Source organism: Erithacus rubecula, assembly GCF_903797595.1.
Source record: "Erithacus rubecula genome assembly, chromosome: 3".
In the NCBI taxonomy this organism is placed as follows: domain Eukaryota; kingdom Metazoa; phylum Chordata; class Aves; order Passeriformes; family Muscicapidae; genus Erithacus; species Erithacus rubecula.
In genome coordinates this window covers 41,135,117-41,160,618 of record NC_136689.1, presented here as the reverse complement: position 1 = coordinate 41,160,618, position 25,502 = coordinate 41,135,117, and the positions used below count along the sequence as shown (strand labels likewise).

General features: G+C 48.8%; 1 protein-coding gene across 1 annotated transcript; it reads left to right on the top strand.

Annotated features, from left to right (window-relative positions):
• Positions 1-3,647: 3,647 nt before the first annotated feature.
• GASK1A (golgi associated kinase 1A) lies at positions 3,648-24,148 on the top strand. Its single transcript, XM_079301235.1, has 5 exons — positions 3,648-4,024; positions 14,509-15,327; positions 19,470-19,592; positions 19,860-19,963; positions 21,228-24,148. The coding sequence occupies exons 1-5, from the start codon at positions 4,022-4,024 to the stop codon at positions 21,436-21,438; spliced, it is 1,260 nt and encodes a 419-aa protein (XP_079157361.1). The 5' UTR covers positions 3,648-4,021; the 3' UTR covers positions 21,439-24,148.
• The last annotated feature ends 1,354 nt before the right edge of the window (positions 24,149-25,502 follow it).

The window sequence follows — 25,502 nt, the reverse complement described above, 5'->3', positions numbered from 1 at the left end:
GGGACTCTTGCTTGTCCTCTGTAGGGATACTGCTTGGGTTCATGTCATGCTTTGACACCAGGTGCAAAATTCAGTTTTACACCTTACCTGCTTCTCAGCGCCTTCTGTGTCCCAGTGCCAGACCCAGTGTGAGCCCAAATTTCTTTTCATTCTGCTTGATCCCTATAGCCTTAATTTCCCATCTCTTTCACACCTCCTGCAGAGAAAGGGTGGAATACCAGCGTTTCCTCTACAGTTCCTTAGTAAAGCATTGAGACCCATTACTAACAGATAGAGGAGATAGTGGGGTGAAAAGGGAAGAGAAATTTGAAGGCTTTCTGAACAGCTTGTTTTTAATCACTGCTTGATAGGTATGATTTATCTGGGCAGGGTTTGGGTCTCAGAAATTCATTCAAGCTTATAATTATCTTGGCAGATGTGAAAAGTCATATTCATAGCCCCTCAAACCTATTAAAGCCTCACACTTTTCTAAAAGGAAAAAAAAAACCCTTCAGCTTTACTTTCTGAGAGGCAGAATAGCTTTCTGTTCCTTGACAGCTCTTGAAATCTGTCCCCTTTCCACTGCCTGTCTTTAGTTCCCAAGGGAGAAATGAATGCAGGTCCACTGGGACAGAAAGGGAAAGAAAAAAGTATTGCTGGGAAAGAAGAAAAAAAATCAGCCTATTTTCTTCCTTCTGCAAGCAGGCATTTCTTCACGAGGACAAGCAAGTGGAAAGGCAAGGCAGTCTCTATGAAATGGAGTCAGGGTTATACCAGAAGATTTTGCAAGTGCCTGCAGTGGAGTCGTACAACAGCACCCACAGCCTTCTTTGCTCTCCACTGGTTTCCTTGGATTTTGGCCTGCTTAGAGAACCCTAGGGACAGCTCTCTTGTTTCCAAGTACTTGCTCCTGGCTAAGCTGGATCCACCAGGAGATACCAGGAAACTGAGCCCCTCATACCTGCCTTGCAACAGGGACAGAACAGCTTTTCCTCCTCCCTAAGTACAAGGTGAGAGGGATGAGGCTCGGGAGATCTTTGCTGTTGGAAATTGTGGGTCAGCTGGCCTGAGCACCTGGTGAGAGACGTGCCTGTTTTAGAGACTCATATTTTGCCTGCAAGCTGGGTGCAGTCACACCTCCCTGCTCTTCTCCATCTTCCTTTGCTACCTACACCTTTTGGGAGTTTCTTGGTGTGGGGACTGTCCCTCATCCTGAAGAAGTGGTGTCTGTCTGATTGGCCTCAGCTAAAGTCAGGAAACATCAGGGAAATCTCTGTGTGTATGAGTATGAATGCCTGTGAGAATGTGAGCAGAGAAGCTCGGGATAAAAAAGAAAAAGGAGAGAAGAAAAGCAGTTTCCACTGTTCACATAGTCACTAATTTCTCAGAACACAGTAGCAGGGACGCTACTTATGGGATCTGGGGGCTACAGTGGTGGGCTTAGGGCTACCAGCTCAGGTACAAGATAGTCACAGGCTTATGGATTTGGGGAGTCGTCAGGAAACTAGTTTACAATGCATTTGGTTCTTAGGTCTGCTTTTTAAATCTGATTTTTGCACGGTGAATGTCATTAAAAAGCAGGGGAAGGAGGGGGGAAATAAATATTTTGAAATTTCATAATGCCAAGATTGGAGCGTTTGTTTCAAGGCACGCTAGATTTACCTTACTGGTTTGGCCACCGATCACTTAAGTCTGTTTGCTGCAGCCATCCAAGCCTGTTTGTGGTGTCAAATTCCTCAGGTGTCAGGCGTGCATTTTAAAGGGTTATTTGTAGGGAGAGGCAATCCAGAGAGACCAGCCGGAGCGCTCGTCCTGTCAGTCAAGGCTCGCAGTGCCGCTGCGCTGGCAGGAATCATTTTGACAGAAAACTGCATATAAATTGAATCATTTCAAAATTAAGAAAGGGAGATGAAGGCAAACACTTCCAAAATGAGGTGTCACCAAGAAGCTGTGATGCACAGGGTTCAGCCTGCAGAGCCCTGCAGATCCCTTCCCTGGAGCTCGCTTTGTCTCCAGACAAAGTCTTTGTGCCAAGGCCAATAGTAGGTTATTGCTAATTACTTCATGTTGCTAATTGTATTAGAAGTATGAGGTTATTATCTGGTCTGAAGAGAAGTGTTTCAGGGTGTTCAGTGCTGCAGTGTCCAGGACAGGCGGGGGTCAATGAGGTTGGTGGCAGCAGCAAGGGGGGGATGGAGGGCTTGGTTTCTTCATCCCTCCTCATGCCCAAGGAGGGCATGGAGCCAAAAGCAGGCACTCTGCTTTGGTGTGTAACCTTCAAACCACTTTGTTTCTTAGCTATAGTTTTGAGTAGCAGTGGGGGGGTAGGGAGATTTACCATATTAAAATAGGATGCACTCAATGAGCCAAGAGGGCATGAAGGCCCTGGGGCACTAGGACTGGCACAAGAGCACACTGAGCAAAAGCATCTAGCTGCCATTATTTTTTGCATCCACAGTGCTGCATCACCTTGTGAAATGTCACTGTGGACCATGCATGGTTAGTGAGCTAGAATAGGGCTTGGGGACACAGGAGCCTCCTCGTGGGTCTGCCACTACCCTCCTGTGCTGCTTGGTCAAGTGACTTGGTCCAGTTTCCTTCAGCCTCATCCTCTTGTCTTTTTAGACCACCATATATATCTTCATTATACCTCACAACAGTCTGCACTGTGCCTTTATCAGATTTTTTTAAAAATACAAATATCAGTAAATAACAATGCCAATTGTATCTGGTTTATGGTTTCCTGGAGGAGGTAGTTGCAGGTGTCAGGGAGCTGGGAAGCCCCCACACCTGAGACAGAGTGTTTCCTCCTGTCCCCAAGCTGGGCTGGTTGGGGCTGAAGCTGGTGAGGGGCTGTAGCAGTGGGCAGTGTCACATGCACAGTGAAGGACTGATGGGTTTTGCTTGACCACAGCTAGAAGGGGAAAGTTACATGAAAATAAAATAAATGCTTTGCAGTCTGGCAGGTACCTGTGTATCCTGCTTGGCCATAGAGGCCTCTTGAAAGACACTGCTGTCCAAAGCAATGCCTCCAGACCCTCTTCTCCAAAGGCCTGAGGAGATGGCACTTAGGAAATGGCACTGGGTGTGGGAACTGCACTGGGCTCTGCAGGGCTCAGCCCTGCAGTCTGCACTGCTGGCTGTGGTGAGGGTCCTCTGCCCCTGTGCCCCTCTCCTGGCTGCCTGCAGGCACTGGGTGCCCCAGAAAAACAGGTGTCTGAGCACGCTAAAAATGGTTTTAGTGCATTAATGCCTTTTATGCAGATAAGAAATTTTCTCCCAGGTCTGCATCCACTCCAGGCATTGATGTGGCATGGCTTTTTGCTGGATCATTACTGAAAGGCAAAGAAATGCTAAAAAAGACCTGCAAAGAGCATTTTCATGAGCACTTCTGCACAGACCTCTGGTTTGCTTTCCTGGCTCTGGGGTCTCTGTGGTCCCTGGGGCTCTAGTGGTTCCTCTACTTGGCTGGCAACGGGGTCACTGGGAACTAATGGACTCAGGAGGAGTGTGTGCATCTTCATCTCCTTCTGGCTCAAATTTGCCCTCGGTATTAAAAAAAAACAACAAAAAACCAAACCAGAAAAAAAGCAGCAAGAAGGGCTTTTATTGTGAAAAAGAGACTTTTCAAATGCCTGTTCCCCCCTTCCCAGCCTCTCCATTCCCCTCCCCACAGGGAGGTGGGTCTGGGATGAGGCAGAGTTTGAAAACTCGCAGCTGAAGTTTGAAGGGTGTCCTCCCGCCTGGGGGGAGCGGAGTGTGGTGACAGGAGCTGGGCATTGCAGACAGCCTGGAGGGGCACCTGAGTGACACCCCCGGCCCTGATTAGTGCCCTGCAGAGATGAGCCAGCTGATTAGCTGCTGGATAATTTTCAATTTTTTAATTACTATTTTTTAGGGGTTTTTTTGTGTTCTGTGCGGGCTCCTGGTGTGGTATGGAAGTGCCACAGGCGACCGGCACCCGCCTGAGGAGGTGACAGAGCGCCGTGTTGCCCAGAGGCGTTGGAGCACATGAGGAGGAGTGAGTCGGCTGCTGCGAGACATGGTAGGATTTTGGGGTTTCCTTGCTGAGCTGATAGTGGGAGCAAAGCTGGGTTTGCCCCATGGGATGAGGAATACATCCTGGGTGTCTCCATCCTGGGGGTAGCTTGGGCGGGAGCACTCGGAGGGTCAGAGCGTTCCAAGCCAGGGAATCACTACAGCACTTTTCCGTGCTTTAAAGCATTAGGGATGGACCAAGCAGATTGTAAGAATGCTCTAGGGATGGACAGAGCAGATTGTCAGGATGCCCCTAAAGGCAGTGCCTAGGGCTGCTGTAGCTGAAGCACTGCTGTCAGCCAGGGAGGTGATTACGGTCCCTCAGCCAAAAACCACCTCTTTTAAGTGGCCAGGTGGCACTGCTTCAGGCAGGCGAGCAGCGTGGGGTGTAGGCAGCAAAGTGCAGGCAGAGATCACGAAGAGCTGCTCTGTGCTTTCTGTTTGGTCTTGACAAAGCACAGCACTTTCATCAAAAAGCCACGAAATCGGCCAATTTGGCAAGAGAAAACTTCATGTCCCTCCCAAGAAATGTGCTTCCCCAGCATCAGAAGGTTTATCCACATCTGTAGCGTGTTCCAAACATTAGGGTGGTGCTTCATGTCATCTAGTTTTAGTGCTCTGTTTTGGACCATCCCTTGGCAGACACATCTGAGCAAAGCTGAGCTGGGATGGTCCCCCCATGCCCCATTACCCCTGCACCACCAGGGGACAGCAGGTGTCATGCCAGGGAGTTTGCACTGGGGCGGGTGCTCTGTCCCTGCTTCACTACCTCAGCCCTTGCCAAGTTTGTGTTGGGCAGGGATTGTAAACCTGTGATGGATGAGCTGAGGAGATGCCTGATGTTGTTGCCAGAAACTGGTCATTTGTGTCACTGGAGCACTTTTTTGTCCTAGAGAGTGTGCTGATGACTCAGAGCATCTCTGGGGACAATGCTTCTGTGCCAGCTTTCACTGGGGTGTGTTTGTGTAGGGGGGGCACTAGTGTCAGGCTTTACACTTTCCATCCTACAGTTTGCAGAAGCTGCTTTGGGTTTCTTAATTAATGAACTTCAGCAGTAGGAAAAAATTACAAGGCTGGTGCTCATGTCACCCATTTTGGGTTTGGAGATAACTCCTCCCTGTCAAAGGGAAAAGCAAGGCAACTCTCCCTACATCAGCCTCTTGTCTGCAGTAACGTTTTTCTGCACAAGCCTTCACTATGAAACCTTTCAAAGGCTCAGCCTGAGCCAGGTACCTGGTGTGGTCTCTCGTGTGAGAATGGGGTATTCACTTTTTGCCAGGATTTCCATTTTGCCTTGGCAAAGAAAGGTCTGTTTCTGCAGTCCTTTCCCCTTTGTGAGCATTGAGTGCTTTGATTTTGCCCGTAATCTGGGTTTGATCTGGGCACCTGCAGGCAGGGCACTGATGGTCATGAGGGATAAATCCAGGCTACGCCCCCCAGCTGATTGTCTTGCTGCTTCATTTGCAGCAACCCCCCAAACAAAATGCTTGAGATGATTTTTGACTCCTTTCAAAATCACCAGGAGGGTGACTCCTTGCAGAAAGCCAGAGGGATGCCAGCTGTGAGCTCCCCTGTTGGCATGGAGAGCACGCTTGCAGCCGGCTTCTTGCTGGATCCGGCCGCTGCACATGCCCGACCTGCTGCAGCAGAGAGAGCTGGGGGATGACTGCATTACAGAAACATCTTCTTTCTTCTGCCTTCAAAATCTGCCAGTGAGCAGTTTCCAATTGCTGTTGTTTGCCTAGTATGAGGCACTCTAAATATGAGGGGCTGATTACACTGTATTAATCCTCCGGCATGGATTCCAAATGCCTCAATTACCCCTTCTCTTTCCAATGCTCAGTAGCTCCAGTCCACCTGCAGCTACTTGCCTTGCCCTGAAGGAAAATCCCCTTTTCTGTGAGCCTGGCTGCACCAATGCTTGTACCACGTTTGCTCTGCTTGCTCACCCCATGGACTTTGATAGGAGAAGAAGCAGGCTGGGGGTGGCTGCCAGCAGACTTTGCCCAGGATAGGGTCTGCAGGACACAGGCAGCACTCAAAGCTAAGTAGCAAGCAGTTTTCTTTCCCCTTTTTTTTTTTTCTTTCAAATGTAATGGCTTAACAGGAGGAAAATAGGGTTACATTCTGCAGCTGAGGCCAGGGCTGGTATGAGCAATTCTGTTTTGAAGAAAGCCCACAGGGCTGAAAGGCCCCGCTGTCCTCCTCCTTCTCCCTCCCCTTTGGAATCCCACGAATGCACTTCTCTGCTCTCCAGGAAGGGAAAAGCCTGACAGTCAGCTCAGGGAAACCCAACTGTCTGACTTGGGCAACCTCCACTGGAACTTCAACAAGGGAATCCAGTGCTACTTCTTACCAACACCCCATAGAGGGTCTTTTGAGTCCCCACCAGGCAAGCAACCATTCCTGTTCCCTGGTGCCAGTACACCAGTTAGAAATGAAAACTGAAAATAAGTGGATCAAAATCCCTTCTCCCCAAAATATAGAAAAAACATAACCCCTGATAAAGTAAATAAAACTGAACCAAATGCCAAAACATGTGAGAGTTTTAGCAGCATTCCAGGCACTCACAAGCAGTATTGGCAAACTCATCAAGAGCAGGAGAAAATAAAATGTGATTTTATTGTAATGTATTCCTACCTATATTAAATACAGGCCAGAACACATTGCAAGAGGGAAATGGCTTTCTAGCATCTCTGCTCTTTGCCTCTGTTATGTGTGGAGGAGCTGCAGCAGCACAGCCCCTCTGGGGATGCCAAACCAGAGCTGGTGAGCAGCCTAAAGGTGCAGCAAGAGAAGCTACCGAGGTGAGGGGAGTTGTGAGGAAGGGGGTCCACGGCTCCCAGATTCCAGTTTTTACATCCCTGGGTTTAGAGATCCCAAAGGAGTCAGCTCCTAAGCTATGGTCTGTGGCTGGAACCTGCTGAGGAGCAGGACTGTCAGTTCCAGAATGCCACAGGAACTAAGCATATTCTTCTTCCCCAGAAGCAACTCAGGGCTGGAGGCAGTCTGTGTGTGGGACTTGAAGGGAAGGAGTCCAGCCCACGGGCCACAGGCTGCTGCCTCCTCCAAAGCACCCCCTGTACAACCCCTCAGAAACAAAGGCAAGACTGTTCCAAATGAGCGGGGCATGAGGCGCAGATGTTGCACAAAGGCAAGCCACATCTGTTTCACTGGGGAAGGGGCCCCCTACTTGCTGGTTCAGCAGGCAGATGGGAAAGCTGCTCTGAAAGCTTACGGAGCTGAGTGCAACAGGCTGGCCGGGAAACTGGGACGAGGGGAGGGGGAAAAGGGAAACCTGGCAGGAGCCTGCACAGCAGTGGTGGAGTGAGGGAGCAACAGCCTCCCAAAACTGCTGCTTTCCCTCTTTGACGTCCCTGCCAGGAATTTCTAGGTTGTGCTGCTCCCATGTAAGTGTGAGGGTTACGGGAATGAGCAGAGAGAGAGGAGGGAATATCCTCCCTTGTCCTGTGAGGGTAGCAGGACAGTCATGCATTCAGGGCTGCCCAGGTCTTTTCTACCTCCTGTGAGCATGGGATGCTGTTTCAGGTCCTCAGTGATCTGGATAGTTTGGGTGCAGGTTGATATCAATTTTAGTGAAAAGTAAGGGAGATGTTTGCACATGCAAACAGACCTGTGCATCTCAGTGACGTGTCCTGAAATACTGCCATCAATCTTTTGGGAGATGTGTCTCCAAGAAGTAGAAGATCCAGCTAAGTGCAAGAGTCTGCAGTAAAAGCCCTTTCTCTGATCTTAAATAGGAGAAAGATAAGGCATCTGAAAGTTTTTAGTTTGCTTGCTTTAAGCAGAAGAAGTGTGGCATGCTGGAGACTGTTTATTTTTGTGGTGCTTTGTGTTCACTTCTGGGATTAAACCAGAGTAGTCCTGAGCTGTGCTGTATATAGCACCAGGATGAAAAACTCTCTGTCCATCCCACACAGAGCTGAGTATTAGCTGTCTGCAAGCTGAGATTTACACAATGGGAGTGAGGAGAATTATGAATCTTTCCTTTTGCTCAGTGAAAATCACATAATTTTGGGGTAAGGATGGTGTCATCACAGGATAAGCAAGTTTCTGCCAGTACCCTGAAGAGCTTTAGTCCACACCAGATGCAGGACAAGGTGTGGGTCCCCTCTGGGTCTCCCCACGCAGCAACCCTGACCTTGACTACATCAGCTGCACCCCATGGTGTGGTGTCCTTCAGCCAGGTGCTGGCCATCTGTTTTCTTCAAGGTGCATCCTCTGCCTCCTACTCCAGGTCTTCCTTCTTCAGAGATACTGAACAGGGTATTTGGGATGCTGGAAGTCTTGCCACTCTTGTAAGCTAGTCCTGGAGAGGGCAAGGGGTTTATAAGCCTGTGTTTCTGCTGTGCTTCTTTAGCACATAACTCAACTGGGAGCAGACAGTGCAATGGGAATAGCACTGTTAAACAGAGCAGTTTACAGCTGTGACTGAAGATTTTGTTCAAAATGGTCCTTTGGATGATGGATGTGTGAGAAGGAGCTGTGCTTAGCCTATGGCTGTGCAGAGAAGAACCTCCAGGGCAAGAAGCCTCCCAAAAACCAGAACTAGTCAGTCTGGGTGGGAAGTTTAGAGCAAGAAACAGGACATTTCATCCCTGGGAAGCAAAAAAGCTCGAGGGGTTGATGCAGGGCCTGGAGGTTATTACTAGAGAGAGGCTGTGGAGCTTAAAGGTTTCCAGGTTTTTATAACTTGCTGCCCCAAGGCCGTAGTGATAACTGGGAAGAACTGTGAAGGCAACATTATTTGAGAAGTTAAAGGAGGTGTGTTGGCACCATCCCTTTGAAGTCAGTGCTCAGACTGAACCATGCCAAGACTGTTTCATCCATTTATGCTGCTGCCGGAGAGCTGCCCTCTGCTAGTGCAAAGCACGTTGGTCTCACATTTAGGCTATAAATGATCCCAGAAACTTTGCAGACTATCCAAAATTTAGCAAATTACAGCATGTTTTAAGGTTTCATCCCAGGCAATTTAACTTGGTCATTTTCTGGTTTGGTTTTGGACATGTTGGTGAGAGGCTTGTGTGCCAGCTCTGAGGACTCTGCTGACTCTGCAGGGAAGGACCCAGCACCATGTGGTGATGTGTCACATTTCCATCTCCCCACTTCACCTGACCCAGTGTTTGCCATGACTCTATTTCAAAGGCTTTATGGGAGCAGTCCCCTTTCCCACCTTTTCAGTGCCTGGCTTGAGCTTCCCAAGCCACCTGTGTGGAAGTGAGGCTGGAGGAGCACCTTGAGCAGGTATCCCCTACCTGCCACATCCCTGTCCTGGAGCCAAGCAGGATGGTCTTCAGGGTGTCTGTAGAGTGCCCAAATATGGTGGCATCATGGCTCTCCCCTCTGGAAGAGCATTTTTGAGGATAAAAACCTTCATCTCTGAAGGAAGAAAATCCAGACACTAAGCTGGTGAGGGTCTGCTAGGAATTGCAGCCACTTCAATGGATCATGAGGCTGGATGAATGGCTGTCTTATTCTTCATGCCCCATGACGATGTGGGTGCAGGTGAGTGTTGGTGGAGCTGTCCCCATGTGCTGGGGGAACACAGCAGACCTGTCTTCCTGGGAGCTAGAGCTACCTTTGGGACTGGCAATCACCATTTAATAGCTGTCTTTAGTCAATTCCTCCTCTGCGAGCCATCCATCTTCCCTGAGCAGGATAATACAGGAAGGCACTTAAGCACTTGAATGATGGGCGATGGATGCTGCCAAGCATTTCCTTCTGCTCAGACTTGCCCAGAGTCACTCCAGGGATGGAGAGGTTTTATCTCCTTCCATGTTCTCAGCACAGTTATGGGTCTCCAGTCCATAACAAACCAAGAAAGCCTCCTGAATGTGAAAAAGAAGAGGCTGATCCAATTCCAGATCTGATTGACATGCCCTCTCCCCCATTGCACCGGGAGCTGCTGCAAGCACCATGTGTGGGTGCAAGGCTCTGGAGACATTCCCAGAGGTGGGGGGCAGGCAGAAGAGGTTTCCCACTTGTTTTCCAAGCAGTCTTTGTTAAAATTGGTCACGGCAGGCTGCACCTCCTGCTGCCCAGGCAGTTTTGCGGTTCATTGGGCGGGCAGTGAGCACAGAGCTGGGTGGGTGAGCACAGCCCTGTGTGTGTCACCCCCCATGCAGAATGCACCCCGCTCATGTGCATCCAGAGAAATGCAAGGGCCTGCCTTTAACCTGCTCATCCACAGGGTGCCTTTGGCAAAGTCCTCTGAGCTTGGGAGTTCAGGCAGGCAGGCGGGTGGCTGAGACTGACATGGACATGGCTGAGCCATCCTGGCTTCTTTGGGCACCTCTTTGGGACAGTGGGATTTACTGCTGAAGGGGTCTTGCAGTACTGGTGCACGGGTGGGAGGACTCGTTTTAATGCCAGAGGAAAGCAGAAATCAATCCAGTTTTCAACAGCCACGTATTTCTGTGGCATCCTTCTAGTCTCAGGGCTGTTTCTTACATTCTTGGATAATGAAGTTTGGGATTTGTTTTTCTTTTCTTTCAAGCTCAACAAAGCCAATTTGATGCACTTTGAAAAGAAATTGAAAACAGGCTTCTCCGCTTCAAATTCTGCCAAGGTTCAAGCATCCTGGGAATACAATGTCAGGGATAACCCTCCCCCACCTCACCTCCAACCAGACTTAGAAAGTTTTATCTCCTAGCATCAAAGCTGCACAGCTCTCCACTGTGCCTTCAGAGCCTGGGCTGTGCTGTATGTCCCTCTGATGAGCAAGAATATATATTATTTACTTATTGGCATGCTGGAACAAGTAGTACCTCTCTTAAGCCTTTTTATGGATTTTGCCTGCTGGGAAAAGGACCTAATTTCTGGCAAAGACATGCAGTACTGTCAGTATGTCAGCCTGGCAAAGCAGAGCTGTACGTATGGTTTGCATTTCGGGCTGAATCTAAGCCATAGCTTAAACTGCAACCTTTTTTATACAGCAAGGGCTCAGAGAAAGATTCTTTGGAAAAGTATTTACCCAGGGCTTGTAAATACAGTATTATTTCTGCAATGTTTTGTCACCTAGGTTGTTATTAAATTTACAATATCAACTGCCAGAAATAACACAGAGACTGTACTTGCACCTTTTTTGTTTCTTTTTGTTGTCGATGTGGCAGGGAAACCCTGAGCTGCACTGGGGAAGGGAGCCTGCACTGGCCCTTGCCCAACTTCACAGCCCAGGGTTTCAAGTTCAGGCTGGGAAAGTGATGGGGCTCTAACTTGTGATGCCCAAACCCAAACTCACTTACAAGGAAGGCAAAGTGGGTTTGGACAATAATGACTCCTTAACCACTTGGACTGTAAAATGACTTGACATTAAAAACCCAGCAATCGTTGCCATCCGTTTGGCATACTCTGTTCTCCGGCTGTGGGTTAAAAAGAATTTTTCCTGCAGTGTTTTGAAGGTTCTCCATATGGCTCCCACATGCATTCTCCCCCTAGGATACTGGAATTTTTGTCAGACTTTTGTCAGGCTTTTTAGATATCCAGAGATGGTATAAGCAGCCAGAGAGTTATTATCAGCTGGATAACAAAAACAATCACTGTGAAAATCCTCCTTGCTGAAGAAAATGGTTATGGAGGGTTTTGATGAGAGTGGGATGGGCTGTGTCTCTCCAGAAGTGTGGGACAGGGGAGGTGCTGGGAAAACATGCCCAAGAAAGCACAGATTGGGAAGGGACTTGGCTGGGTGCAGATGGGAATACTGAGATTTACACTTAGCCCTATCCTTTGAGATTGATCCCATAGATATCACTGCTATTAATTCAGCATACTCTGAGGCCAGAGGAACAGATTGTGAGGCACTTACAGTGATGATTTGAAAGGAGTGTGGATATCAGGATACCAGGATATCAGGATACCCTTTATATGCCACAGAGTTATTTTGCTATGGTTAAACTAGGACATTACACCTCCCCTAAACTTTTGCTCAGGAGGTCAGACATGGATTGCAGATGTTTGGGAAAGGGTATATGTCTGAACTCCGCAGAATTTGCTTGAAATCTGAAGCATGAAGGTTTGGAGTAACTGAGCTTGGGTGTTGCCTGTTCCACTTGGTGTTGTCTATGGTTCCACAGAAAATTATGATCCCATCCAAGTGGGAGAAAGCTGGAGAGGCATCACAACCAGCCCCTTGCAGAAGTCCTGCTGCCCCTCAGGGTGCTTAGGGGTGCTCATGACCATCCCCTCCCCAGAAAGATACCTAAGACAATGACTTAGCCATGTAGTTTGATGACTGGGACAGTTAATGCCAAGCCTTGAGTGACCCTGCTGGTGATCTAGGACAGGACATCCCTCTATGGACAGTCTCACCCCAGACTAGGTCCTTTCTGCTCTGGGAAGAGACAAAGCAGGGGTCCCTGGCAGGTCTGGCTGTACCAGACAGCCCCTGGCTCCTGGCAGAGGCTGGTGTAAACCCTGTCTGAAAAAAGCATTCGGCCCAGCAGATATATTTTGCTGCACTACATTGTATTTCTGGGAGAGAAGCAATTAAGTGAGAGCTATAAAGCTGAATCACTCCAAGTGCACCATCAATAGCTCTTGTAAACTGCATTAAATCTGGTCTTGGAAGGTAGGCATGGATGGAACACCCCTAGGGTTGGGACCAGTGGATCAGTGGCTCCTCTTACCCACCTCAGCTGTGTCTTTGCAAAGGATGTGGCTCCTCACCAGGGGGCTGTCTGAAGCAGTCTCCCCAAGCTGAAGACATGAAACTTGATGGATTTTAGGATAATGCTGTGTCAGCTTATAAGCTTATGCACTGGGGCTGCCTGGGGCAGCTGCCTGTGGGGCAGGAGTTGTGCTGGTGGTGGGTCCCTGTGGTCAGTGGGAGCCTGCAGTCCTAAAAGGCCCATGGCTGGAAATGCTTCTGCTTGCCCAGCTGCTTTCTGGAAGTTATTCTGGCTGTTGGCTCTCACCTCCCCAGCTTTTTAGCTGCTTTTTTCAAGCTTCTCCTCTTATAAACAGTCTCTTATCCCTTCTTTGGCAATATATTGTCCTGCTGTGTCTGCCATGGATATGCTCATGCTTCCAAAATAAATAATTGGGAAAAAATTATCTAGTTGACCATCTCCTTGACTTCCAATGTGGGTTTGAGCTGCTTGGAAATGCCTGTTGAAAGAAGAGAAATAGTGCCAAGGTGCTTTTTGTGGCTGCAGCCTCCTGAAGTGTGTAAGGCTGCCCAAACCAGAGTGAATGAGGCATGGGTGCAGCATGGCTCAGGGACTGGATTGGCATGGAGAATGCCACAGTGCTGCCCTACCACTGCCCTCTACCTCAGCCTAAATGGCAATGTGCTGTGCTTAGGGCAGCCCCAGCTGCTTAAAGGCAGTTCCTTAGTGCTGGGAATCAGAATACTTTAGAATTCACATATAGCATAGATTGGATCATGGACTCAGAAGGGTTTGGGTTGGAGGGAGCCTTAATGATGTCTAATTTGAGCCCATCTGTCATGGGCAAGGACACTTTCCACTAAACCAGGTTAGTCTGAGTTTCATCCAGTCTAGCCTTGAACACTGCAGGGATGGGGCCTCCACAGATTAATTGAGCAACCTGTTTCAATGCATCAACACTCTCACAGTTAAGATTTTTTTTCCTAATATCTAATCTAAACCTCTCTTTCCATTTAAAGCTCTTTTCCCTTGTCCTGTCACTCCATATCCTTGTGAAAAACCCCTCTCCAGCACTCTCATTGGCCCCTTTAGGCACAGGAAGGTGCTGTAAGTTCTCCCCAGAGCCTTTTCTTCTGCAGTCTGAACAATCCCAATTCTCTCAGCCTGTCTTCATAGGAGAGGTGCTCCGGCCCTCCAGGAGTTTACACCCTTTTTTCTAACACATAGCCAGTCACAGGTCCTGACTGACACTTGGAGCTGCTGTGCTTTTGCTGGCTACAGTGATGGGCAGAGCTCCAGGGGCCTTGTCTCAGCACACATTGAGATATTCAAGTTATGGGTTCAGTTCAGTGTGCCACCAGAATAGGAGCCAGTGAGGGTGCCCAGAGTAAGGTCTGAAAAATAAAACCTCTTAGGATCTGGGAAGTGTTCACATCTAGATAGGAGTTTGCCCTGGTTTGGTGGGGTTGTTTTTGTTTTTTCATTGGTTTTTTTGGTTTTGTTTTTGTTGTGTTGTTGGGGTTTTTTGTGGTTTTTGTGTTTTGGGGCATTTTTTTTTTTTCATCGAGTCTTTTTAAAGTGAAATATTTGACCATGAAAAGTTCATTGCCCACAAGGTCATGCTGTACCTCGGTGCTGCAGATATGGCAGCCTCTGTGTGGGGAGTGAGCCCTTGCTGTGATTTGCTTCTGACGGGACTGCAGCTGATTTCTGGCACAAATCATGGCACCAGCCATAAGCCCCTGCAGCGGTGCTGTGGAGGCAGCGAGTGCTAGTGGATTCTCTTGCAGGGATCACACACGCAGAGGGGCAAACTCTGCCTGCAGTGTCACTCCAGCATCATTCCACCCTTCTGTCCCCGCAGGCCCAGCGACCGTGGCGAAGGACGGGGATGAAGCCGCCAGCCCCGGCAGCTGTGGGGGTGCTGCTGGCCCTGGCCCTGCTGGCTCTGATCCACCTGCCCCCTCCCCCAGAGCACTCCCTGTTCCCGCTGCCGGCCTCGTCCCCCCCGGCGCCCCCCAGGGAGGCGGCTGCTCCCCTGGCTGCAGGACAAGCCCTCAGGAAAAGGCGCCCCGCGCCCCGCACGGGCCCGCGGCAGGAGCAGGCCCCGGGCCGGAGCAGGAGGCGGCGGGGCATGGAGGGGGACAGTGCCCCGTGGCTCTCTGCTGATGACCTCCAGAAGATGCGGCTGCTGTCCCGTGGGCGGGTGGTGTCCAAAGCCCGCGTCCCTGCCCACGGGCAGGTCATGCGGGTGCGGCTGCTTGCCGTGGGCGAGGCCGAGGGAGATGCCGATGGGGACGTCTCGGCAGCCAGCCCGGGAGGAGAGTGCCAGGACGGGCGCTGCGGGCTCATCAAGCGCCCCGGGGACCTGTACGAGGTGCTGGCCTTCCACCTGGACCGGGTGCTGGGGCTGAACCGCAGCCTGCCCGCCGTGGCCCGGCGCTTCGGCAGCCGCCTCCTGCCCTACAGCTACACCGACGGCGCCCCGCGCCCCGTCATCTGGTGGGCTCCTGACCTCCAGCACCTGGAGGATGCCAACAACGACCAGAACTCCTGTGCCCTGGGATGGCTGCAGTACCAGGAGATGCTGCAGCCCCACAGGCTGGTGGCCAGGGATGCTCCCTGCTCCAGCATCCCACACAGCGAGTGGAGCCGCCTGGCCCTCTTTGACTTTCTTCTCCAGGTAGGGCTGTGGTGATTGAGGCAGCCTGTCCCTTCAGCTGTGGCACCAGTGTTCCCCTGCACCTGTACTGTCTGACCATGGTCTCCTTCTGCAGGATCACACAGCTGTGGTTTCTTGGGGTGTATTTTTGTCAGCTGGTGGGGAGCAGCAGAACTTTGTGCAGAGTATGGTCCATGTTTGGGACTTGCAGGGGAAACAGGCAGGTTGTGGTGAGTCTGTTCTCATGTGGGCAAGCTGTTCATTTTGTGCTGGCAGAGGCTTGGGACATCCCTAGAGACATTCCTAGGGTATCCCTAGGGATAAGCAGCATGTTTTGCATCAGCCCCATCACATCCAAACTCAGGGATATGCTGCTGGCACTGTAAATAAGGAGCCCTGCCTTGGACAGTACTGCCTTCCTCCTCCTCCTCGGCATTAATAGCACTTAATCTTCTGTCTGGAAAATCATACCCTGCTGCTACAAGGGACTACAACAGTATCCCAGAGAGCTATCAGGTCTTGGAGGGCAGCTGTGAGGAGTCAGAAGTGATTTCTGTGGAGAAAAAGAAAGCCTGTTTAGGCACCTGGGGGCTGTTTATCAGACAAACGAAAACTGCCCGAAAGGACAAGTATTAATACAAAAAAAAAAGAAAGAAGGGAAGAAAGAAAAAAACCCAAGCTACTAAAATATGTTTTCCTTATTCTTTCTTCTTTTTTTACAACTGTGACTGGCAGAGGTAGAGCAGTTCTGGCTGGGCTTGAAAATATTTTACCTGAAACAACCAGAGAAATTAGAAGATTAACCAATTCCCTTCCCTAGGCCAAAATACCGCTGAGTGCAGTGGAAAGGCTGAAGCTGCAGGAGAAAGTATCCAGTTCTAAAGAGAGTTCCTCCTCAAGGGCTGAACAGTGCAATGATAAACTCAAGGGCAATCCACAGGTTCTCCTCAATAATTCTGATTGAATCCTCCCATGCAGGAAAATCACACAAAAGTAAAGAGCCTGCAGGATATTATAGAAGTCGAGTAGCATCTTTCAGAAATGGCTTTAGCATCTCACACCCCTGCTGGGGAAGAAGAATTTGTGAGATTTGAACCCTCTGGTACATTGGCATTGAAATCTTGGTAGTTTTCTTCAATTTCTCTTAAAATTTGGCTTCTTCTATGTTGATTTCTCTTGGTATTTGCCATAAGGAAACCCCCTACTATGTGCAAAGTTTTAGTAGGGGCAAAATGCCAAGCCTGGTAGAAAAGGGGCAGCTGCTGATGGCTTTGTCCTGTGTTTTAAAGAGGGCCAAAACCAAATGAACTCTGCAGCCATATCCTGCCATAGGACACCCTCTTCCCATCTAGGGGGAGAACAAGGAAACTTACCCTAGGAGAAGACATCCCAGGCTGAATCATAACTGGAAAAACTATCAGATGCAAGGGGATGCCCCAGGATGGGATAAGAGAGGCTGAAGGTGAGCTCCTAGTAGTGTCTGAGCTTGGATGGGAGGTGTGGCTCATGTATTTATGTTCTAGCAATAATGCCAAAATTCCCATAAATTAGAGATGTTTAGGCTCTGGAAATAAGAAATTAAAAACAAAAAATCAGGGGAGGGCCAGGGGAGGGAGGGCTTGTCAGCATGTTAGGGTACTCTCAGGATCTCCACAGCCATCTGGTCCCTCTCCTGGGGCTCCACTTGGACACCAGATCTGCCTCCATCTCACACCTCTGTGGGTTCAGCACCAATCCACCTCAGTTTCACAGATGCTCCTGGGTGGGTGAGTGGAGTGCTGAGCCTATTTAATATCTCTGTAATTTCTCTCAGGATGTCTTCACCTTCTGTTCAGCCTGCAAAATAACATAGCAGGTGAGAGAAACTGGCGTGCTGAGCTCTCCAGCAGGCAGACTGAGGAGATGTGTGGAGGAAATGTGATATTTTGTTCTGTTTCCATGTGTTTTGTGACAAGATGCTAAAACACTTTTTTTAACTGGACTGTCTCCCAATGAGAAATACTGACCTGAGTTCTTCATAAAACCTCAGAAAACAGAGAGTTTTGTGGGACTAATCCTTCTTCTCAAAGGGTTTTTAATGGAATGGCATGGAGATCACAATTAGAGTTTCCCTGCAACATCTTCTGCAGTGCCTGGATTCAGACTGAACCTATGTGAAAGCACAGCCTGTAATTGGTAATACTATTACACAGCCTGTAATTGTAATTGTGCTAATTACCAGGGTGAAGGGAATAGGCAGCCTCTGTGGGTCACTTGGCTTCTGTCTCATTGTCACCTATAGATTCCTTCAGGATCACTGAGACCTGCTCCAGCCCTCCCAGTGGCTGCAGGAGCCTTTCTGCACCCTGAGCCCTGCCTCCTGGGCTGGCATCAGTAATGCTGAGCAAATCAGTGAGTCGGACATTTTCCTGCTGCAACCAGAAAATGTATTTATTTTATATATATTTATACATATTTCATATATATTTAAAGGAGCATATATGTATATATATATATATGGGATTTTTTTTGTAAACAGGCCTCGAGAGTGGGATGAGGTGAGGCAGCTCCCCTACAGGGTCATGTGTTGACATGACACACAGCCATGGGGAGGTCTGTTGACAGCCAACAGGGTTCTGTCTGCCCCACAAACCACCCCAGAGGATGTACCAGCTGCTTCTGACAAAGCTGAGGAAGCCCCATAAATACTGAGGCCGGGTCTGACAGTTTTATATATATTTTTTTTTTTTTTAAACCCTTCATTCCTCCAAGGGTGTGGTTGAAGCACTGGAAGTTGTCAAGCAACCCCAGGGTTTCTGCAGGGAACTGGGATGGGAAGCAGGAGGTTTGACAATCTGGAGGACATGGAGCCTTAGCAGCACCTGCAAATGATTAAACACAAATGTAGCTAAAACAAGTCACTGTGGCCCAACTTAAATGTCAGGCATGCTCTGCATATGCACAGATTGCTTTTTCCCTTGCCAATACTTTTCCATTCATCTTTCCATTGAGAGCTGCTCAGGTTACCATAGGGATGGATGAAAGGCTGCATATGTGACAGGAACCAGATGAAACTGTCATACAGAGCACCAGGACTTGGAAAAAGAAATTCTTTTTGAGGTTTCAGACTCTAGGTTTCCTTGGGTGCTTTGTTGGTTTTTTTTATTCATTCATCATCATGCACATATTCCCTTCCTTTCAGCTGGAAGCACAACCCCTTTGCTCTGTGCAGCTACAGATTGTGGAGGTACCAGGTATCTGAACCCCATCAGAAAAATCATCACCTTTGTCGTCACCTTCTTCATGCCAAAGGGGTTTTCCATGTGTACTTCCATTCCTCTCACCAGTGTATACAGCTTTTCCATTGCACGTCTGTCTTGGTTTGAAGGACGGGTGTCTGCCAATAAAGGCAGAAGCTTCTTTTTGAAATGGAGAATGTAAACCCCCTCCCTTCAAATTATTATAATTTTGAAATTAAGGGGCTCTCAGGCAAAGATATGGGAATTAGGAATAACAGGTCTTTACTAGGAAAATTAAAATAGAAATACAGTATTACAAAGAAAAATCCCAAAAACGCTGACAAAGTCAGAATACAACCTGACACCAGTCAGGATGTTGGTAGCAGTCCCATTAAATGGTGGCTACAGTCCTCTTGCAGTGACTGATGTTTTTCAGCTGAAGCAGTGATCCTGTAGAAGGGTGCAGTTTTCCTCTGAAGGTCCAGAAAAAGGTCCGGCTTTCCTCTGGAATCCAGTGGAAAGAAAGTAACTTGCTGTCCAAAATCTCAGTTTTCATCTAGGTAGGATAGACTTGGCTCCTCCCCCTGGCTGGAGCATCTCCCAGTGGGATGATGTAATTTTATCAGTCATACAGTGGGACTTAATGGCCTGTTAACAGCAGATGATATCTTCCTGGAGTGAGGATGGGTTGTGGAAAAGACAAAGATGATTGCCCCATCTTGTCTTAAAGATGGCCCATTAGCAGATAATATGTGCCACGGAGGTAAGGATCACTGCCCCACCCGGCTTCAGCAGATGGTGATAGAATACACATTTCTGGCTACATCAACATCACCTGAGGATCCCTAGAAATGTTTTCTTTTCCCCTGTATAAGAACAGCTCACAGTAGGACATCCCCATCCCAGGCACATGTCCCTGCTAAGGTCCCCAAATGTCTCCTGCAGGTTCATGACCGCCTGGACCGCTACTGCTGTGGGTTTCAGCCTGATCCCTCTGAGCCCTGCGTGGAGGAGATGCTCCATGAGAAGTGCCGGAATCCAGCAGAGCTGGTCCTGGTACACATCCTGGTATGTCTCCCTGCTGTCTAAGAGCTACTCTGGGACTAACATGGAGGTTCCTGGGAGGCACTTGCAGGGCTGAGGTGGTAGCAAAGGGAATGTAGGTTCCCATGGTGATGCTGGGTCCCTGGTGGGACCCAGGCATGGAGGGACATAGATATTGACATCTGCTTTCCCCCAAATACTCTCAGGCTTTCTCACTGCATTAAAAAGCTGCCTAAACCCCCACACTAGTGACTGCATGGAGTGAACTTCTCCTTCCCATCCTGCTGGCAGGTCCGGAGGAGTGCTCCATCCCGCTTGGTGTTCATTGACAATGCAGGCAGGCCACAGCACCCTGAGGAGAAGCTCAACTTCAGGCTCCTGCAAGGCATAGAGAGGTAGGAATGTGCATGTGCTGAGCAAGGGCTGAGCTGGCATATAGGGGATGTCCAGCAGCCCTGTGTGTGCTCACCTTACTGCTCCTGGGGCATCCCTCTGAATCAGGACCATCTCCCACCCAGGACAGGGTGGGTGGCTAGGCTCACAAATACACCCACGTGCTCCTGCCCTGAAGCTAACTCTTTATTCTGCTCTGGGTAGATGATGGCAGGCTCCAAAGCCTGCTTCCCCGCTTTAATTGGCAGCTGCACAAAAATAATGAATAATCAGGTATTTCAGCATTTTTTGCGCCATTGCCTATGAGGCATTTTGGCATGCTAGAGTCCTCTTGATTTGGAATTTGTTTGGGTCTCTGTCTGATGGAGCTATCCTGCATGCTTACCATGGGTAGAGTTTTAAGCAGAAGGCTCTTCATCCTGTGTTCCTCTGGATAGGCGTTCATTTCCTCTTGAAGCAGCTGAGTGTCCCACTGCTCCCCTGCTCTCTGCTCTGCCTTCCCTGGATAACCCTGTCTTGGTTTGAAGGACAGGTATCTGCCAATAAAGGCAGAAGCTTCTTTTTGAAATGGAGAATGTAAACCACCTCCCTTCAAATTACTATAATTTTGAAATTAAGGGGCTCTCAGGCAAAGATATGGGAATTAGGAATAACAGGTCTTTACTAGGAAAATTAAAATAGAAATACAGTATTACAAAGAAAAATCCCAACCCTGACAAAGTCAGAATACAACCTGATACCCTGTCAATCAGGGTGTTGGTAGCAGTCCCGTTAAATGGTGTCTACACTCCTCCTGCAGTGGCAGATGTGGCTCAGCTGAAGCAGTGATCCTGTAGAAGGTGCAGTTTTCCTCTGAAGGTCCAGGGATGATGTACAAAGGTCTGGCTTTCCTCTGGAATCCAGTGGAAAGAAAGTAACTTGCTGTCCAAAATCTCAGTTTTTATCTAGGTAGGAAAGGCTTGGTTCCTCCCCCTGGCTGGAGAATCTCCCAGTGGGATGATGTAATTTTATCAGTCATACAATGGGACTTAATGGCCTGTTAACAGCAGATGGTATCTTCCTGGAGTGAGGATGGGTTGTGGAAAAGATAAAGATGATTGCCCCATCTTGTCTTAAAGATGGCCCATTAGCAGATAATATGTGCCACGGAGATAAGGATCACTGCCCCACCCGGCTTCAGCAGATGGTGATAGAATACACATTTCTGGCCACATCAACCCAACACAAACCCCTTCCCTGCCTGTCTCTCCTGCTCCCCCCCTGCAGCTTCCCCGAGGCGGCGGTGGCCACGCTGCGGTCGGGCAGGTTGCAGAGCCTGCTGCTGCGGTCCCTGCGCCTGGACAGGGAGCTCTGGGACAGCCAGGGTGGTGCCCAGGGGCTGAGCCCCCTGCTCCAGATCATCGACAGGCGGGCACAGATCCTGCTCCGCCACATCCAGGAGCACAACCTGACGGTGTTTGAGGACTCACCACCCTGAACTGACCTCCAGCTGGATCACAGTGCTGGCCCTGCACATCCCAGCAGCCATGGATGCACCTCATGCCCTCAGCATGGACATTGTGAGACTCTGTGCTGGTGCTGGCTCTTCATAAGGTGCTTCCCCTCGTCTTGTAAGAAGCAGATGGAATCACAGGGAGCAGGAAAGGTGGGGAGGAGATGTCTTCTAAGATAACCCACAACTGCTTGAGAAAAGCAACAGTGATTAATTTAAGACTGTTATCCATCTCAGCATGGGTTTTCAAAGGAAGGGCACATTTGTGAGGTTTTTTTTGGGTGCCTTCACTCACACGCACACAAATACACACACAGCAACTATGAAAACTGGAGGCTTAGACAGTTGAACAACTGACAGGAACCCTGGAAAGAGTTAAGGAAACAGTGGAAGAAGTCACTGACATTTCCATGACTTGTACTGGGCTTTTTGATGATGCCTTCACTACTTCCAAAACATTCCTGACAGAGAGGCAGGGGGAAAGCAGAGGGGGGCTTTCTAAATGGATTAAACGAAGACAAGACACTAGAGCTGAAACTCTGCCTTTCCCCCTGCAGCAGAGGTGATGTGTGCCTGGGAGTGTGGGTGAGTCACTGCCTGAAGCTGAGACTAGGCAGGATCTTGGAGCTCAGCAGCACTGGGCTGCAGCTGCCCTCACATAGACTATGGTACCATCCCCATGAGAGCCACATGCTCCATGCACGTGCCTTGGTGGGCCTGGGCTGCTGCCAATGCTCTCAGTGTTGGACTTGAAGATTTGAATCTCTCATTCACTCTTTCCCTTCACTGTCAGGGGATTAAAGGTAAAACTACCCCACTTCTGAAAAACACTCCTGGCTGCTCTCTTGGGCATGACTGCATGTAACTCTTCCCCAGGCTTGCAGAAATATGTTTTAACAAAAATGCCAGGCAATTTTAGCAGAAGGCAGTCAAGTGCAAAATGCTTTCTGAGCATGCTGGCACCTCCGGCAGAGCCCATCCTGTTCCTGTCACCCCTCAGGCTCTTGCTCAGCAGCTCACTCTGATGAAGCACAGCAGCATCCCAGCTAGGCAGGTCCTCAGGTGGCAGGACTGAGAGATAATTCAAAACCAAAATGAACAGGAGGAAAAAAGATGCAGAGATGGTCTCCATAATTCCCTGCAGTGTGTTTCCCATCTGAGGCATGCCTGGAGCAGCCAGTTCCTGGCCTGTGGGTTTATGGTTTGCCACCAGAAGGCTTTTTAAAGGTCTCCATTTCTCCAGTGTTACAGTCAGAGCATCCATGCTTCAGGCACTCCAATTCACTTGTGCCTTTGGAAAGTCTCAGTGAGACTGGCATGGGTAACCAGCTGCACCATGCTACAGCTGTACCATTGCAATAAGTTGAGAACAAGGAGAACAAGGCCACCCATGCAGTGGGAGAGGAAAAGCTAGGTATGGATACCTTCCCCTCTCCATCCTTCTCAGCACTGTGTCAGTTTGAGAACCTGCAAGGGGATGCTTTAACACCCATGCTGATAACAGAGGCAATTACCTTTTTTCCCCTTTTGCTTTTTGCTGAAGAGAGTATGAAGTGAGACGTGGGTGACATGAATCAACAAGCAAGCACGAGTGCTCTCAAGAAGCATGAGCACTCAGCATCACAGGCACAGCAGCATCCAAAGTGCCATCAGCTTGTTCCTGGAGTCCTGCCCTCCAATTAACCACAGAGAGCCTTTCTCCCAGCACTCTATCCACCCCGTGAATTATCACCCCATTTGCTGTGCCATGAGATAGATGACGGTCATGGAAACCCTGCTAAAGCCTGAATCATGGGGATTTATTACTGGGAGGTGAGCTTATCTTGTAAGCTTGAAAGAGAACAAAATAACTCACCCTGGGTCCTATGAAAAGCCATATCCAGACATGGCTGTGTATGAGTAAAGGATACTAAATGTAACATAATTAAATCAAAAAAATATGCTGGAAAAAACTGTGAGGCAACAAGAGCATTAGTTATGATGTACAGCATCAATCAGGGTCTTTATTTTTCTCATTAAAGTGAGAAATTTCATTAAAGGAGATGTTTTCTTCCCATGTAAGCCAAGTTCTCAGTGAGAATCAAGAGACACATGGGGGCTCTCAGCAGTGGCCAAAGCTGTGGTCATTGCTGAGCTGGACCAGCAGCTTTTGCCTTGCCTCTGGTTGCATCTGCTTGACCTTCACATTGCACAAGGTAGTGTTTTTTTCTTTTGCATTTCTTTAGATGTAATGTAAGTTTGCTGGCTAAACACATGTGGGAACATCTGGAAGCAGTTATACATATGAATAAAAATCCCTCATGATTTAACAAAGAGTCATGTATGGATAAATGAGAGAAGCAAAAGCCAAGATCTTGCTGAGACTGATCATTAATCTTCTCTAATTAGTCCATTTTTCCATGGGCTTGCCTATGTAAGCAGCACAGGCTCTGTACTGCAGTCATGGCTATTCAGAGGAATCCTGTGGACTGCTTGCATCAGCCTTTACCATGTTGGGTTTGGTTTGCTCCAGCTATCAACGTGTTGTATTTCCCATAACAAACTTACTTTTATGGTTACAACTACTTCATGGTTATAAATATTCATGTGGGGCCATGCTTGACAAACTAGATTTCATCTGTGCAGGGATGCTGTTTTACCAAATTTTACTGCACATCATCACACATTGTGTTAGGGTGTGGTCACAAAAAAAGACGGTCCAGTAGCAACAGCTAAGGGAAAGAGCAGTGGAGAGACAGGGGCTCCTTGACTGGGGGAATCCCTGCAGCACCCTCCTGCTCACCCTGGGCACTTGGAATGTGCTCTGAGAACAGCATTTGGGAGCAGGGCACGCACCTCCGCGGAGCTCCACCAGGAGGGAGCTGCTTCATTCCGCAGAGATGCAAGTGACACGATCCGTGTTTAACAGCTCTGGCTGTGCTCAGCCCTCCAGCTGGCAGAAAACAGGCAGGGGACAGATTGGCTCCAACCTGCTGAGCACACACACTCACACATGCAAACACGGTCTGTGTCACTGCTCCTGATCTTAACCCCCCAAAGCTGGTGATCCCCGGGCACCCCCAGCAGCCTGCTCCAGTGCTTTGCTGGCCTCACCCTCCATAAACTAAATGCCCATTTGCTGCATTTAAGGGCCGCTTCTTGAGCTGGACACAGACCACTAAGTGGTCTTTTCTGCAGCCCCAGCACTCACTGAGCCCTCCCAATGTCCAGGGATGACACCACTGGGGTGGCACTTGGGGGTGAGGTGATGACCCACCCTTGTGCTTCCTTCCCCTTGAGGGTGGGTTGTCACAGGTGCCCCTCAGAGACCCCACAGGGTGCTCTGCAAAGCCCACCCAAGCATCCCCGTGCCTCACAGGGAAGAAGCGTGGGCTGACTGCTACCTGAAAGGCAAGAGCTAGCAAGTAAATCCAAATTCATTGTTAAATCTCTGGATATAAAAATAATCTGGCTTTTAGAAAGCAATTTATTTATGCTTTCAGTACTTACTTAAATATTTATGCGAAAAAGGGGGAAAAAAGGTCTGCTCTGACATAGGGCTATTGTTGTAGCAACAGTCTTTGAGATTAATGGAAGTAAATTAGCCTGATGTTTTATTTACATCCAGAAAAGCAATAGATAAACTCTCCTTGTGATGGATTTTCTTCATTAGCTGGGCGAATGCCTAAGGTACAGCTCTTGACATTGTTTCTTCCATGCAGTTAGACAAACAGTTTATCAAAGGAATATAAAATTGTCAGGAAAAGAAGCAGATTAATGGCCAGTAAACTGAAGATCATTGAATTTATGATATAAGTAGCAGTATCACTGGAGCTCAAGAAATGGCTTATTAGATAAGCACCATGTACACACAGAGGGAAGTGCTGAGCCCCTCCGGATCTGCTGCACTGTCGGCAGCTGCTTCCCAAATCCCAGTGGGGTGGTCTCCACATGGAAAGCCTCACCTCCCTCTTCCTTCCCTCCCTTTAGGTTTGGGTTTGTTCTGTAACTCTCTCATTTGAGCTTATGAACACATTATTTCCTCTCAATTAAAAACCCTTAAGATATCA

What these genes read in the sequence shown, in the direction of transcription:
- GASK1A (XM_079301235.1), top strand. An exon ending in TCTTTGACTTTCTTCTCCAG is followed by an intron (nt 15,328 to 19,469) that starts GTAGGGCTGTGG and finishes TGTCTCCTGCAG; the next exon opens with GTTCATGACCGCCTGGACCG. An exon ending in TGGTCCTGGTACACATCCTG is followed by an intron (nt 19,593 to 19,859) that starts GTATGTCTCCCT and finishes TCCTGCTGGCAG; the next exon opens with GTCCGGAGGAGTGCTCCATC.